Raw genomic sequence first — 17,231 nt, 5'->3', positions numbered from 1 at the left:
GATCTGCAGCTTCCAACTGAGCTGCAGATGGGAGAATTTACAACACTGTAGTGGCTGATGTAAGGGAGATGAAACTGACAGTAACTGGGACCTGGGGGAGAGCAGGAGACAATCCTGAGTCACCTGCATTGTAATGCTATTTCTTATGAAACACAAAGTATGTCTTTTTTTTTTCCCTCTATCTAAAGATTTGTGGTTGTGTTTTTTTAAGAAATCTCTTGCACAGATGCTAACAATAGTAGACTATGAAGTGTTAACTCGTGTTGTGGAATTCTATAGCCTCAGCAAATATGTCAACTACATGGCGTTCCAAAACAGCCTAAATTCAAATAAGGTCCTGTTCAATTATTTTTACTTGACAAGTTCATGTGTTCATCTGAAGATTTCTTTTTGCTCCTGTGTATCTCAAGATTTTATCTACCAGTAGGGGATCTGTTCTTCAGAAAGTTAAGTGACTGTGAGTGTTCTGGAGCACCACGCTTACTGGATGTAGAAGTTATTCAGAAAGACAAGACTGATGTCCACTGTTTGCTGGGGTTACAGACATGCAAGTTCACAGGAAGCAGTGACAGTCTCTCATGACCTACAAGGATTTGCAATTTCATTTTTAAAAACTGTGATCTTCCTCTTTTTATGTAAGGAAGTTGTTGCTGGTTGACTGTGAAACAGGGGTGGGTGGTGACTATGCAATTAGCTGTAGTGTTTTTGTGTTGATTCTCAGACTATTTAAGCAGAGTTGTTAAGATGGAAATGCTGATTCCAGACTTTCTTAAATTTGTCATATTAAAAACAGTAGTGAGGGCTTGACCTGACAAATATGAGTCACATCTTCCACTACTTAAAAGAATCTCAATTCTTTGATAACCATCTTGCTTCAGTTTGAAGAATTTCCTTCCATTTTACTATCACCAGTGGTGATACTGTAATTGTGGACTGCTTGAAGTGTTCTGAATTTTTTTTTTCCAGTTTGCTGAGTCTGGAAATGTGTAGGATAAACCAGAAGAAACATCCTACTTACCCTGCCAGCAGGAAGAACTGCAAGTGAATCCCCCTCCCAAACTGCCAGTAACTCTGCACCAGACTCAGTGGCAGACAGCTGCTCATGGGTCTCATTGCTGAAAACAGATACACATATTCCAAACTCTTCTGGTTAAGTGTGGTGCTTTAGAACAGCGCAGTTGCACGCTAAGATCCAGCCATGATGCAGAAATATTCCTTCAGGCTTTTTGAAAGGTTTCTACTAGTTCCACAGTAATGAAGTTTGGGTTCAAAAAGTTCTTACCCTGCAAAGACCTTCTGCCTTTCTAATTAGGTTTTCAGTGATGAGGATCTTAAGGAATTACTGAGGCATATTAGTCCTGTAAGAATCTTTTTATTTAATGTCCATTATTTAGCACATTACAACTTCAGTACAGACAAAGAGCAGATGTGTGTACCAACATTTGCACATAAGTGTTGCAAAGGAGATTCAAAGAGGAGCACTGATCGGTGGGGCCAGCCCAGCAGAGGTACTAACAGGGACAGAAAACTTGTTACAGAAATTCAGTCATTTCTACTTGCATCAAGGCAAACACGATCAAGTTCTCTTAACAACAGATGGTAGTTCTATTTCAAGTAGAACTCTTGACAAAGAGGTACTGAATTTAGCTGCTGGTCAAGAAATACCAAGTTGTAAAGACAAGGAGTTTATTTAAAACCTGCTAACTTATATGTAAGATGTAAGTATTTTAACACTTATGTAGAAATTATTATCCCCATTAATAACAGTGGAAGAACTGTTGAATGGTATGAGAACTGAGAAACAACTTCTGTCTCTACTACAGACCTTGTTGGGCTCAGAAAATCTAAGATTTATCAGCAACTTTTAGAGAAGTTGTGTGGTACTTTGTACCTAAATCAAATAAGTATTTTTATTTACTAGTTATTATTTCAAGACATGAAACTAAACTACACTGGCCATATGCCTGCCTCTCTACCCAAGTTGATAGTGTTTATTAAAATACAGTTTACAGAAAAGTTCAGTGTGTTTAAGATGGAGGAAGGTAAGAAATAAAACCACATAAATGGTGATTCTCTTCAAGCTTTTTACTCACTCAGATCTACAACTGTAGACTCTATCTTCTTCAGCACATCCACTCATAACAAGAAGTTTTCATGGAGTGATCATCTATGATATTTCATATTTGGCCTTCAAGTGACAAACTGCTGTCCTACAGAAAGTGATGTACACTGAGTGTACACTGAGTTTCATAGTTTCATACTTTCCTATGCAAGCTGACAGCCGGAAGGGGTATGTTTTTCAGCTTGAAGCTTAAAATGCTTTCCTTCTATCTTCCAACTTAAAAACTGATCTTCTGAGTTGCTCTGTGTGCTTCACTCTTTTGCAATGCTTGCCTCTGAGAATTTACAGTGATGTTATATACCAACTTTGGCACAAGGCCAGAAGTCCTCAGAATTCTTTTCATTTTAAGACTGTGGACCAGAAATCATTTTTTATCAAAAGCATAAGCTTTCCTTCTGCATGTTCTGTGAGAACTACCATAGTATTACTAACGGCTTTAAAAAAACAGAATCATGGAAATGAGAACATGGAGCTTTCAGTAATACATGCAGAACTTGCTGAAAATAATGCAGTGTAAATACAGGAAATACAGACTGAGAACTAAGAAAAAATATATGTTCTTTTACACTGACTGGAAAAAAAGCCCTTACTCTCCTAAAACTTTGGTTGTGTGCTTACTGATTGATCAGGAATATGTCAAGTACAACAACAGCATCTCTGTTCAGGAAGTTTCAGTGCTTATGCTAAGCTGCTCTTAGTACAGTCAGAAGGTTCTGCAGATCTTTGTGAGCAGACTGCCATGGAGGATGCAGTCCATCCCATTAATGATGTAGTTCTGGGGAGAGACATCCATTGCAGTTAGTATTTCAACAGGAATTCAGGAAATTAGCAAAACATGGTTTCTGCTTTTGAGTGTGATCTATCAAGGCACTCTATCAACAACTTTATTTTAGTAAGAAGAGGAAAGAAATTGTACTTCAGTAATTTTGTGCTAATTTTATACACTTTAACATCTCTTTCTAGCAAATTACTTCATGCTAGCAAAGCCTGATCATAAATGATGTTATTCTTTCCTATATATATATGTATATATATATCCATTTAAGAATACATACACACTGTACCAAATATTTTGTTACAACAAAACATGCAACAGTGAATAATTTTTATTACCAGGTGCCCAGAACATGTGATTTTATCATTTACAAATTTACTGGAACACATCTGTTATGCCATCTCTCACAACAGGTCCCTGTATATCAAAGAAGATCCATCCAGACTAGTATTTTTCTTATACAACAGCATCATGTTACCGGACACACTCCGAAGTGTTAAGAGCAATTACATACACAGAAACAACTAAAGTGCAGAGCCTGTGGGATACATACTTTTTATTTATGTTACTGCAGAAACAGATTACTGAAGATTTCTTCTGCATGAAGATGATTAAAATGTTTTCACTAAGCTTCAGACACTTCCCACTGCATTGCTTTTAAATAAAAGCGCTTACTTTCTATAAAGACACAGCAAAGTAGTAAGCAAATCTTTAATATATCAAAATGTTTCCAAGGCAGTATCATTAAAATTATACCACAGTTCCCAGTAACATCAAGCTTCGCAAAAGAGGTGGTAGGGAGACTTTATCCAGTTAATACCTTAAGTACTCTTCTTTTCTTCACCCAGTAAGTTCACTGTTGCTTTCTTGGCTGCAGGAAAATAAAAGCAAGTTTAACCTTAGAAGCCTACAGACTAATGGCTTATTCAGTGCTCTTCAGATGCATTAAAAAACGTTTCCTCGTAATTCACAGAAGAAACATCACAAAAGAAAATCATAGCTTCTGTGTATACGTATAGACATAGTGATAAAACTGATCATATAGAGATTTTTAAAAATAAACATCACAGACCAACTTACAACTCTAAGTACAAAAAATTCTAGTTGGGAAAACTTCATTTCACGTGTTGCTGTTTACAGAAGTCCAAGGATTTGCTTTACTGCACAATCAACTGCCCATTTACCTACCATGTATTTGAGATGGTTTCAGGTGTTACAAGAATACACTGTATATATGGAAGGAATCTCATGAGGACATTTGGTTCTGCCTCTAGACAGAATCTTTATAGAATCAGCACCAACATTATCAAGTCCAACCATTCACCCTAAAAACTGTGACCACTAAACCATCCATTATAGCATCTTACATACCCATTTCCACTTGTCCTATCACTGGTCACCAGGGACAAGAGGCCAGCATCTGTCTCACTACAATCTCCTTTCAGGTAGTTGTAGAGAGCAATGAGGTCTCCCCTCTGCCTCCTCTTCTCCAGGCTGAACAGCTCCAGTTCCCTCAGGCTGTCCTCATGAGATCTGTTCTCCAGACCCCTACTCAGCCTATTTGCCCTTCTCTTTACATTCTCCAGCACCTCAATGCCCTTCTTACACTGCAGTGCCCAAAACTGCACACAGGACTCAAGGTGCAGCCTCACTAATACCAAGTATAGGGGAGGATCAGATCCAGCTCCTGCTGGTCACACTGTTCCTGATGCAGGCCAGGATGGAGTTGGCCTTCTTGGCCGCCTGGGCACGCTGCTGGCTCATGTTCAGCTGTCTGTCAGTCAACACCCCCAGTTCCCCCTCTGCTGGGCAGCTCTCCAGCCACTCCTTCCCAAGCCTGTGGCACTGCTGGGGGTTGTTGTGCCAAAGTGCAGGACCCAACATTTGGCCTTATTGAAACTCATGCTATTGCTCTTGGCCCATTGATTGAGCCTGTGCAGACCCCTCTACAGAGGGGAGATCAACACTTACACCCAGCTTAGTGCTGTCTGCAAGTTTACTGAGTGTGGACTCTATCTGCTCAACATTAAATCATCAATAAGGATGTTAAATAGGAGTGGCCCCAGCACAGAGCCCTGGGGAACTCCTCTGATGACCAGCCATCAACTGGATTTAACTGTATTCAACACAAATCTTTGCACCCGGACATCCAACCAGTTTTTATAATAATATGTATGGTGGGAAGATAGAAAAGACTAACTGGCCATTTCTTCCACTCATATAGCTTGCACTCATTCTAGCAAAACTGCACTTCAGAAGGTAAGATCCACTGCAATCCTTTTTTCCTGGCATCTTCACCCAAATTTAACTTCTCCATTATAATTTACATAGTATTACAATTTTATTCCCCAAAATCATGAATATTAAATGTAATGTTAGAGTTGCCAGGGAAATTCTTCCTTTATGTGATTAGCAAGTGGTCTATTTCTCACCTTCTTTAGTGATGGTATCTGCAGTCTCTGCAGCCTTGTCTTTCAGGTCTTTAACAACACTGTCAAGCTTGGCTTCGTGCTTCAGGAATATAGGCCGGATAATCCGACGGTAGATGAACTCTGCCCCATTAGAAGGACTTGAAGCCATGCACCACAACAGGAAACCACACTACAAGGAAAAAGAACATCTGTATCTGAAACAAGTAGGAGACAAGGTGTAGTATGCCTCCCTAACTCTGACACAGAATTAAGAGTATCTGAAACAGTATATCATCTCCTTCGTTTTCATATGGTCACAGTCTCTAAGTATGCATATGAGTATAGCTACATACAGCAAATCTCTACATTGGAATAATTTCATAGATACTGACAGGATAAAGATGAGGAGAGCACCGGTAATGCTGGTCCAGTAACAGATATATCAAGATTGTATGTCCTTTCTTATTGGCTTTTAAAGGCAGTAATATAAAACTGGATTGTACAAAACATTAGTCTTCCTTGCAACTTATACACTATGTGACTGTAGACATAGGACCCTAAATCACTTAAATCATTTAAATCCAGCCAAAACATTTCCCTATCCCCTCTGTCTCCCTAATCTGAAAATGCACTGGGGAAAAGAATTGTGTGCATCCCAGAGCACAAGAGGAGGAAAAGAGCTTGCTATGCACAGCACACAGACAAGGGTAATGCTTTGCAATCGCACAGCATAGGTAGAGCTCTTACCACACAATCTGCTCTCTGGGAAAAAAAAAACTCAAAATGAACATCACGGCATGCAGGGTAAATATTTAGGTCTGACAAAGGGGAGTGGAAAGACAGATACTTAAATGCATGTCAAATACCTGTCTTTACAACTGAAGTACCTTTATCTGGCTTCAGTTCCACTGTGATACACAACACAAAGATAGCTATGCAAAACAAGATGAAAACATTTAAGGGAGAGGAAGTGCCATTAACTAAATTTGACTGAGCAGTGAAAGTACATCTGAAAAGATTTTACAGGATAAAACTGCAGCAAAATTGAGCAAATTTTCTCAGCAATTGTACATATCTTCCCAGTTAAAAATAGTGTAGTATTACTCCACATAACAAACCTTCAGAAAATAAAGGCAAAACAGCTTTCCACAGGCCACCTTTTCTTAAAACACAAAATAAAACCTGGCTTCAGCCTCAGCCTGCTGTTTTGATATTAGATGTTTGAGAATTTCCACACAACGGAGAAAACTCGAAAACTCAACAACAAAAACTCAGCTCTTCCACCTGAAACAAAACCCTCTACACTCCTAGTTGTTAGGCACCAAAAAAATCAAACTAATCATTTAAACTACGATAAAACCAGAAGAAACTTAAAAGTCTGCATGTAAATAGAGTAGCACTTATTTAAATAATTTCAAAATATTTAAAAAAATAAAAAACTTGAAATTCCTCAGCTCTAAGTCCAACTTCCTCTGAAACTAAAAGAAATTCAAATTTCCCTTTTCTTGCCTAAAAACAAAAGCAGTAATTTTGATTTTGCAGTTTTGACCCAGTACAGTCAAGAAAGAAACAAAATCTTCTGTAGTTATAAATTTTTTCTCAAATACCTATGATTTTAGAAATGTGCTGAAACAGATTATTGCTGTATCTAGTAACATATATAGTACCTTAGTTCAATTTGGTGAGAGACAAGAGAAACATAGTAGGTTAGTAGTCTGATAGTCTCAAGCTTTGAGTAGATTGAGACGTGCAACTTCAGTGTATACTTATACTAAGACTAACAAAGTGGTTTGTTAAGAGGTCCACACAAAGTGATATAACTATTACCTGGAAAAAAAAAATTACTATATTCTTTGTGGCCCTCCAGATCAGCCAGAGGAGAGACTGGAATTTGTGCAACAGAGTAACTTCTTTAGGCAGATACCTGAGCTGGGTTTAACCCACTTGGACCTGGTACTTGCAGCTGTTCTTACCATGGAAGCAGAAAACTGAATACAGCTGGGATTGCCACTAGAACAGAGGCAGTGTCTGCAGCAGAGGATACAGCACGTGCTCCCGTGTCCAGCTCCTACAGACAGACCACTATCAAAACCCAAGATACTGCCTAGAACAGCCCCAAGTCTGAGCACACTCCTAACAGGTACCTGCAGTCATTAAAACAAGGTGTTCATTTTAATGGAAGTGAAGCAGCTCTTTGGCCAAAAGCATTAATTACACAGGGAGCACTAATGAGAGGAGGGTAACTCAGTCTTGAAGCCATGTCAGACTGCCACACTGGCATGTTCAAACCTCCCAGTGACAAGTCCTGCTTCATTTGACTGAGTGCCTCACAGAAGGAGTTTGCATAATGTTATGCAGTGTTATGCATCTGCTAACCTGTTCACAAATTGTATTTAGTATTTCAATACAGAACTGTTAGTAGAGTCAGAAGTCTCCTTTCCTCCATTACCAAGAATGCTCCCAGGACTGGAGGTTACTCTGCTACTTTCAGTGGCTACAGTATTTTAATACCTGAATGCCAAATAAAAATTACATAGTAAACAAGAGGTATTGAAAATCACACCACATGCACATGAAATCATGAGTTGCATGCATGACCTGTGTTTTGGAGGAAAAAAACCTAGGTAAATAAAAAGCAGGCATTACAAAAAAACCCCACAAAGCTCAAGAAATCTCAAAACAGTCTTCAGCTGGAGGTCAAAATTATACACAAACATTGCAACACATATACAGGGGAGATCTTGAACATGCTTTTTACCAATCCATAAAAACACCAAGTGGGCTGAAAACTGTGAAGTGATGGAGTCTTGGATGTAAGTAAGTATAGAAGCACCTACGATCAGTGTCTTAGCCTTGCACATCAAAGTATAAAGAATATGAAGCAGCTAAAACTCAGCCTGGAGTGGAAGCTACAAGTAGCTACAAAGCTATTGTATCAAATAAAAGTGAACATGCAAGTTATTACACATGTTTGAAAAAAGGAAGTGAGCTTGAAATTTCCATGAATTATGTGTCTGGGCTTCTGTTTCATAACATTGTAAAAGAGACATGGAGACATCACAGGGTACACTTCAAGAGGTTTTAATTGAGGAGGGACTGAAAGTTGGAAGCAGCTTCCTCTTTTTCCAGACACAGAGAACCTTCCATCCCTCCACTCAGTCAGCAGTGCTTTCTGGTTCTCAGCTAACAGCCTCTGTCTGCCTTTGTATCTGTCCTCCTATTCACTACTGAGTGAAAATAGTTGCCTTCACTGTGCCTTCAGCAGTTATTGCAGAGCTCCACATTGATGGTAACTGCTTTCCCGTGTTTGCTTTTGCTGAACTGAGAAAAGTACCTTAGTGCTGATCCCACCAATCTATGTAAATGTGGTACTTCTGATACAGTATTATCTGTGGTTGGTCTTTACTTCCTAGGTCAGTCTAAATTTCACTTGCATGCTCTACAGATAGAGTGCTGTTCTGGCACAAAGTAATCATTGCCACGTCTTTTTCTACCAAGTCAGCAAAGAAGCTCTGAAAATAGTCCTGCTTAGCTGTAAGGTGAGGTTGGGGATGTTCAATAAGTGCTTAAGCAGTTAAGAACATATTCTTCCAGTGCTAAAAGTAATCCTTTTGGATCCTATTCAGATTGGATGAACTTGCACTCTGATCACTATCTGGCATGGTCTTAACATATTAGAACAGTAAACCTTCCAGATGTTACCCATGCTAAACTTAAAAATTAGCAGATTCATCTTGAAAACTTTGCAAAAATATTAACCTTAAGAAGGAAAGATATATTTCTGTTTCTTATTAAGGGGAAAAAAAAGGTGGGAAGAGAGAACTTCTAGAGACAGGCCAGAATATCTTTAGTTTGAAGCAGTAGTTCAAATACGTGCTGCTGCTGCTTGGGGAGCTGGGGAAGCATCCAAATCATTCAGCTGATGTCCATTAAAGGGTCAAAAGGAACAATGCAGATGTGTAACTGAGCTGTCCAAGTTAATTTTTGCTTTCAGAATATGACATTTTCTAGAAATAGCATTTGGCAGCATCAGACCTTACCATTGAAATTTTATATGACCCCACCACAATAGCTACCAAGCAAATTCTTTCAAGAACTTTGGTGGGACTAAACCAGGCTAAAATAGTGAAGAGAGGGAACAGAACAGCCCGCTGACACAGAAAATAGGTTAACTGTTCTTTAAGCTAGGCAGTGATTCTCCAGCAAGCTAGACTGTCATCTGCCCAAGAGCATAGATGGTAATTGCCTAGCTCCTAGAATAATTCAGTATGCCAAAGTTGAGTGGCAATACAGTCACACCCTAGTTGACAAACACAGCTTGGAACACAATAAGCAAATCATTGGTTGGTAGTCAAAGCACGCGAAAAACAAGCTGTTCTGACACCTGCCATTTCCTTTGAAGAAAGCACCCTTAATTAAAACTTGAGTCTCATTTTATGTTGCAGTTTCCTTCTTCACTACCAGCAGCACAGAAGTTAATACGTCCTTTTGCTGCCTTTGTGACTTCATTCTCCAGTTAATGTTAATGCACTTAATGCAAAAATGGAGCCCCTCTGAATTGTTTACCACATGCAGTCATTTTGCCCAGGTTTACCTCAACACTTCCCCTCTCCTGTCACAAAACCATCTTCCCTAAGCAAATTACTCATTCTGCTAAATTACATGTAACCAGCATATAAAAATAAGGTGTGACCCAGGAATGACTCCAAGAGATTCTGCTGCCATCTATTCACCCCTGAAGATATTATATCAGCTATATCAAAGGTCTCATTTCAGAAGAGGGCAAATAATGAACATACCTTGAGCATATAGTAGAAAGGGAACCAGAACAGAAAGATGTCAGAGAAGAATTCAGCTATGCTGAAAACGCCGTACACAACCCAGTAAGTCAGCCACTGTGTGTCATCATCTTTGTTGGGACTTTCAATGGCCTTGATTCTGTAACCAAAACAAAACACATGAGCAGATCAGGAGCACCAGTCTCACCTATTATGGTGAAGTTTTTATTACTAAAATTTGTGGTACCATATGAATCTTCATGACTGAATTACTCTCTATGTTCTACAGCAGATACAAAGTACCCAAGATCTTTGGACAGCAAAGCTTTTCTCCTCATACAAGATTTCAAAAAGAAATGATACTCAAGCTATTCTTAGCCGAGTGGTTACAAAAATCCCACAAAAAAACAAACAAACAAAGTGAGTATCCTCACCCTGTTCATGAGACAGTCCATGGGACAGGTAAGAGAAGGGATTATCTTTGACCAGGTCCAGTTCTACTGTGGTAACCCCAGCCAGAGTGTACATCGAAGCATTAGTGATTGACAATCCAGTTAACAGGAGTGATCCCAGGGCTCTGCTGCACAGACAGCCTGGCTCTCAGGCCTCTCCCATGCTGCACAAATTCCTGCCTAGAGGACAAACTCAGGCAGCTCAATATAACAGAGGAGCCCACGGGCAAGTCCTGCTGGTACCAGGATTACATCCCCTGTCTGGCCTTGCCCTTACCTAACAGTGAATAAACAACCTTCCTCATTGACACTAGCGACCAATGGGTAGACTGGTGACCTTGAAACAAAGACCTTTAAGTTCTTAGGTGATCAAAATGGAGTAACCTTGTCTACAGCTGATGTCTGCACACCAGGCTGTGGAACAAGAGGCCCATTCAGCCCTGCACAACTTGGGGTTCCCAGCACCTACAAAGATGTAAGATTCACTCTACATTCTGTTTCTTTATAGCATCAGCTCTAACAAACAGCATTTTAAATGTTTCACAGAATACAAACACCCTTCCTACTGAGATCATAATGGAACAGCAACTCCCACTGCCAACAGCATCTATATTATCTTAAATTTAGCACTTTTAGCATTTTCAGTTCAACATTTAGAATTTCAAAGTGATTCTCAAATATCTTACTCAAAATGCACATGGACTAAAATCCTCTATGAAAGGGTGAACTGTATGATATGCTCTAACCACTAGTAAGCATTTGGCCTACAGAACCAGAGGAGATCCAGCACCCACACACACCACATACAGTGAAGACTAATATATCTATGCTGCCTGTTGTTCTGCTCTGTAAATCCACTCTTAATGAGACCTGGAAATTCTGATGCAGACTACACTATCACAACAGGGTGGAGCAACCTCTCATAAAGTCTCAGGCTTCTTGCATAATGATTAACTGGGTTAGAATTCAGTAAGAATAACAGCTGTTAGAATTCAGCTCAAGTAAAGCTGAAAGATGCACTCATGCTTTCTTCAGTAAAAGCTGTGGATAACCAGGACTCATTAAATTCCAGATTAGCACTGTAGTAAGTTTTAAAAGGAAATGCTAGCAACTGTAATTCTGATAATGTACACCTTAAAAGTATTAAAATGAACTGGATTAAAATCTGTACACTTTAGTTTTAATTCTTTTGTATCTTATTCCCTTAAGATCAGCTATATTGTTGCTGAGGCAGCATCTGTGGATATATCAAAGATGCAAAGTTTTCTTTCAGTCCACAACGAAAGCTGAGAGTTAGGGAGGTTTATGTAATAGAAACCAGAGATGGCTGGCTGCGAGTGCATTTTCTGGTTGGTGACTTGAGAAGCCCTTAGGGCTCTGTCACTTCCTTGTTCTGTAAATGAAAATAAATAAATAAGAAAATCTGTCATGTGACATGCCTTATGGCTTAGAAAAAAAGCAGGAGCAAACCCACCACCCACGGAATTTGCGTAGCTATTGGATTGAATTACTTTGAAACAGCAATATGAGGATCTGATACTTAATGTATGCATTGTTTCCATTAGTTTGTGGCAGGTCAGCAGGGTCGCACAACAGGGAAAGCAACGGCCCTTGCCTTACCCTACCATGCCCAGTAAGGCAATGTTACTGAGATACTGCACCTGCACAGCTGGAAGAACAGGTTCTCCACAGGTGGACAACAACAACGGGACTGCCTACAAATGTTAGGAAACAGTAGCCCAGAGTCTGCTCAAGGGCAATGCCAGCTTCAGCTCCTCCTGCCCTCCCACGCCTAACTTCCTAAACTCTATGCCTGCACCTCTCAGCTATTCTAATACAAGCATGTGGGAGGGCCCTGTGAAAAAGCAGAATAAAACTAAACAAGATAGGAGGTAAGGGAGAGTGTAGTGATCTGTTTTCAAGGTGTGGAACTGTATTTCTGGAGGGAAAGAAAAAGAAGTGACTAGAAAGGAAGTTAAGAGCGGTGGATAAGTGGAGGCAAATTAACTAATTGCAAAGTTTCCCAGTGTTAAGGAAAACTTGCTCTAGGAATCCATTGTGTGAATTTCTCTGGTTCTGCTAACAACTTCACCTTTAGAAATACACAGGAGTGGGCTTCTTCCAGAAGAGAGCAGGCCAAGAATCAGCAGAGAGCAATGAAATGAGGATTGCTGCTTTTTTGCAGGACTCCATCTTAGCATTCATTTAATATGTAATCTGTAGGACTCATTTCACTGGTGGGTAAAAAAATTTGCTCCTTTTGTTGCCTCAGACTCCATTCTCTCTGAATAAATATAAGTAGAAATCCTCATATTACTATCGTGTTGCTGTCTTCTAATAATATCTGACCCTGTAGGGGTCAAAGGCTCCCTTCCTGCTTTCACTCCAATTTTTTTTTTCAGACAGTTCACTGCCACTAGCTATGGGTGGAGCTACATTTGACCAGGCTAGCCACGGAAAGTTCAGAGTAGCAGTGAAAATACTGGCAATGTTATTTATATGCTGTCAACACTCCTTCCCTCTACTAGTCTGAAAATCCCCTTGTGTAGTTAAAGATTGCTAAATATATAAAAAGTTGCTTCTACCATCTGTAGTAAGCTCTGCAAATGAACATTAGACTTAAACTTAATTATTCTGTTTCATCACATAGCACTTAACTGAGCATTAACCTGGAGGCTGCCCCCTCCCCTGGCTGATGGCACTGAGCCTTGGCCAAGGCTGCTGCAGTGATGGGAAGGAAGGCAGCAGCTCAGCAGCACCTCCCTGACAACAGCCAGGCACACCCCAGCTGCCAGGCTTAACCCACTGCCTACAGCCTGCACTGAAAAAAAACAAAAACAAAAAAACCCAACCCAAACAAAAAAACAGAACAAAATAAAAAAAACCAGCAACAACAACAAAAGTCACACACCTGCTGCATTGCTCACACTGACAATGAATACAGAGAGCTGTGTAAAGAAAATAAATCTACAGAATTATATGAGGCCTGGTAGACAGTTACCTGTATACCCATAGAACTGAACCAACTGAAATCTGAACTGAGCATCCTTCTCTGGGTTTGTTTTTTCCCTCAATACATTTTCCTTCAGGCTACATGAACAGTAATTTCTGTGACCAAGATAACCCAGAAATAAAATCCTAAAAAAAAGTATTGAGAATGTGCCTAATGGGTGGCTCACCCATTAAAATGGCTGTTTGCCATTTTAAAAAACCATAAGGACAAGAGGCAATCTTTGCAGATCAGAGACATCTGTCCCAGGCTGAACAGCAGCCTGACCAAGTACTTCATTATTTTTCCCTTTAAACAGTTCAATCAATGAAAAATGCAGAAATGATACAATGATCTACTACATAACAGAAGTAAATAAACAGGAAAAGCAATCTGCTTTTCTCTTTCAGTGCCCTTCTGAGATATTTCAGGCTTGAATCCACCACTGAAACACCTGTATAAACATAAAACTAAACCACCCTGCATGATACATTCCATTTATGTCTCCTGACCTCTTCCAGAAGCCACAGATTTTACACCAAAAGGTATTAGAAAGAGTTTGCAGATGATAAAAACAGATGAATACAGCTTTCTACTCAAGGCTAGGAAGCAAACTTCACTACTGTTAACTCATATACCAGGCTGTTCATCTGTGTTTTCAAGGGTGACAGAACGAGTAGAAGAGAGAAATAAACAAACCACCCTGGCTAGTGTTCTTCATATTTTGGGTCTTTATGAGCATGGGGGGACAGCATGAGGCAGTACCCTGACTGCAGTACAGCATCTAGAGCAACAAAAACAACAGCAGGAGTAACTCCACTAATTCAGCTTTTATATTTTTGCAGCTTGCCTTGTAGCGGGACAGAGATACTATAGGTACACAGGGAGCTGTATGGTAGTACAAAGACAAAAAGCAACCATACTGAGGAAAATGGGTAATCACCAAGGAGGATTCTTGCTCTTTTTCATGGTCAGGTAGCCCATGCTCAAGTACAGACTGAAAACCACCCCAGGATGTCCCAGGGTACTGCTGTCTAACTGAAAGCATAACCTTGTAGAGGCTGGCAAGAGCAATACTGCCAATCCTGAGTTTGCACACCTCAGCCACACCTAAACGAGGCTGTGAAAATATCTGCACCAGCACATACCCTCCTATGTCTCCTGCAACTCCCACGGGCTCTGCAGGAGCCTGTGGGAAAATTCTGACCAGCATCTCCCTACCTGGGAGGGAAGGGAAGGGATGGAGCCCACCTGTGCTGACAGCAGGCTGTCTGATCACCTAGAACCTGTGCCCAAGCTGCGCCTCGAAGACTGTGACATGCACCATGCCACATATATTTTAAATAAGATTTTCACCCAAAATTATAATTTTCTCCTAGAACTATTGCAGCATTAAAGAGCCAGCTCAAGGGAAAGCATTAGCTGAGCATGGATTGGAAAAAAAGATGTAATACTGGCACTGTATTCATGAACATATTATTCAGAGGTTTTTTTGTTTAAGTGAAAATTGTAGCCAAGGACAGTGGCATACGTACCCATTACTAATGAAAAAAAAACCAGCCACTCCACGATACTAAGAGCCAGGAGGGAACTTTACATTAAGATATGTAAAAAACACCCTCTGAAAAGAGAAACGGAAGACACCTCACAAAAAGGTTAAAAAAATAAAATCCAGATTTGGAAGAAAAAAAAAACCCTGTTAGTTGTATTTGATTTGCTGCTGCCTCACCTCCATAGCTCTAAGAGATTCTATTATCACTTTATTCACCACAGTTCGATAAAGGCAGATTTAAAATACAATCCCAAACCAGTTTTAAAACAAAATTAAACATTTAAATAGGATTTTATAGAGTAATTATGTAAGTTTCCATGTGACCTAACTCAGACACAAAATATTACATAAACATAATTCCTATGCAACTATTCTAAGGTTCTGAAGCCTTGTTGGCTGATATTTTCACTTTCTGATTTTAACTAAAAGGTGGTTTTTTGCTAAACATTGCCTTAGAGAAAATAAAATGTAACATTCTCCATAATTCTTGGCCCATAATCTCCTAAATTAATTCCTACTAGAAACATAATTTAGAAAAATGTTGCTTAGTTTTAAGCATCACAACCATAAGCTGTTTCAATAGAGTCAAACCTAAGCCAATCTCCCACACCTCTGAAAAGAGAAGGAGCCTTTTTTAAATTGATTGGAAGCTAATTACAGAGAATGTATTTTTAAAAGTTGCTGTTACATAAAAGGCAGCCACTGTGGGTGTTCAACAACACAGTAGTACAGCTGGGAAGGCTTTCCATTTTATGAACAGATCAGGCTACACAGAAGGATTTATTTAATACACTTCTGAAGTATCCTGAATATTCTCCACTGTGGTGTTACTTAGAATTCGTCCATTTTGGTCTAGTAATTTAATGCCCATGAAATGATCTTTTTTAATATCACTCCTGCTCAGTGCACCTCTGCCTGCAGCCCATTATTTCGTGCCTCCTATATCCTAAACATACGCTGACACTGCGCCACGACCTCCCTGCACCTCTGGGAGTGCCCTCAGCTGGAATCAGCCACTGGACGTTTAAGAGGATACGACTTCAACAGCGATTACTAGCAGCAGGTAAGTCAGAGCTGACAGAGCTAGGAACCCGAAGCTTAAAAACAACTCGCTAGGGGAACTGGCTCGCAAGTGGAGAAATTAACCAGCTTTCCCCGTCTGTCATCTATCACGTCGCACTCGCCAGATGGAAGAAACCTCGCGAACTACTCATCGCCTTGCACCTAGGCAGGCGAAGGGAGAGGGGCAGCGGGAAAAACAACATTTTGGTGCCTGGTCCTCGAGTGCCCCCGTGACAGAGGTGTTACCAGCGCCAGCCTGCGATTTTGCAACCGTGCTCTCTCCCCCGCGGGTAACACATGCGGCCATCCTGGAAGGGGGGACAGAAGTCGCGGCACTCACGAGACGTAGGCGGGGTAGCCGAAGCCGATGATGTTGCAGAGCAGGGACGCGCCGTAGCCCACCACCAGGTAGAGGGCCACCGCCGCGATGATGGCTGCGGAGGGAGAGAGACAGAGAGAGAGCGAGAGAGCCGTTAGCGCCTCCGGCCCCTCACCCGCAGAGGACGCGTCCCTGCGCGCCCCCCTCGCTCCCCGGGGCGGCCCGGAGCCAAAAGGAGGAGGACGAGGAGGAGCGGGAAGGGCGCTGCCGCTCCCCACAGAGCCCCGGGCCGCCGCCACGTTCCGCCGTTCCGCCTCCGCCCTCCAGCCGCCGTGTAAGGCGACTCCCGGCTCCGAGCGCCTCAGAGGAGCCGGCGGGGGGTGCGGCGGGTGGAGCTCACCGGTGGCGATGTAGGTACGGCTGACGCCGGTCTTGCTCTCGATACGCTCGAGCACGGCGGTCATGCAGTTCTTCTCGTGCAGGAACTGGTCAAACCTCTGCCTCATGGTTGCGGTCATGGCGAGGCCGCTGCGACGACCCACTCCTCACCCTCCGATTTACCTGGCGCGGGGAGGCCGAGTGGCAGTCCCCGCCCCTGGCGCCGCGGTTTACCCAACACCCACGGCGGCAGGGGCGGAGCCGCGCCCTACGCCACCGCCCCCCGGCCGGCGGGTAGAGGCGAGGTGGGGGAACGTGGCTCCGCAGCGGGGGGGCGGCCGGGTGCCATTTTCCGCCGGCCCTCGGAGTCGCGTCGGCGCCGCGAAATGGAGG

At 41.5% G+C, this 17,231-nt stretch overlaps 1 protein-coding gene across 1 annotated transcript; it reads right to left on the bottom strand.

Moving 5' to 3' along the window:
• Positions 1 to 1,356: 1,356 nt before the first annotated feature.
• REEP5 (receptor accessory protein 5) lies at positions 1,357 to 17,054 on the bottom strand. Its single transcript, XM_030467008.1, has 6 exons — positions 16,861 to 17,054; positions 16,482 to 16,575; positions 10,108 to 10,246; positions 5,330 to 5,498; positions 3,718 to 3,768; positions 1,357 to 2,897 (listed from the first exon to the last, which is right to left on the bottom strand). The coding sequence occupies exons 1-5, from the start codon at positions 16,976 to 16,978 to the stop codon at positions 3,719 to 3,721; spliced, it is 570 nt and encodes a 189-aa protein (XP_030322868.1). The 5' UTR covers positions 16,979 to 17,054; the 3' UTR covers positions 1,357 to 2,897; position 3,718.
• Positions 17,055 to 17,231: the final 177 nt, after the last annotated feature.

The sequence above is a fragment of the Calypte anna genome, chromosome Z (assembly GCF_003957555.1).
Source record: "Calypte anna isolate BGI_N300 chromosome Z, bCalAnn1_v1.p, whole genome shotgun sequence".
In the NCBI taxonomy this organism is placed as follows: Eukaryota; Metazoa; Chordata; class Aves; order Apodiformes; family Trochilidae; genus Calypte; species Calypte anna.
The sequence above is the reverse complement of the archived record's forward strand: the minus strand, read 5'-3'. Positions and strand labels throughout refer to the sequence as shown.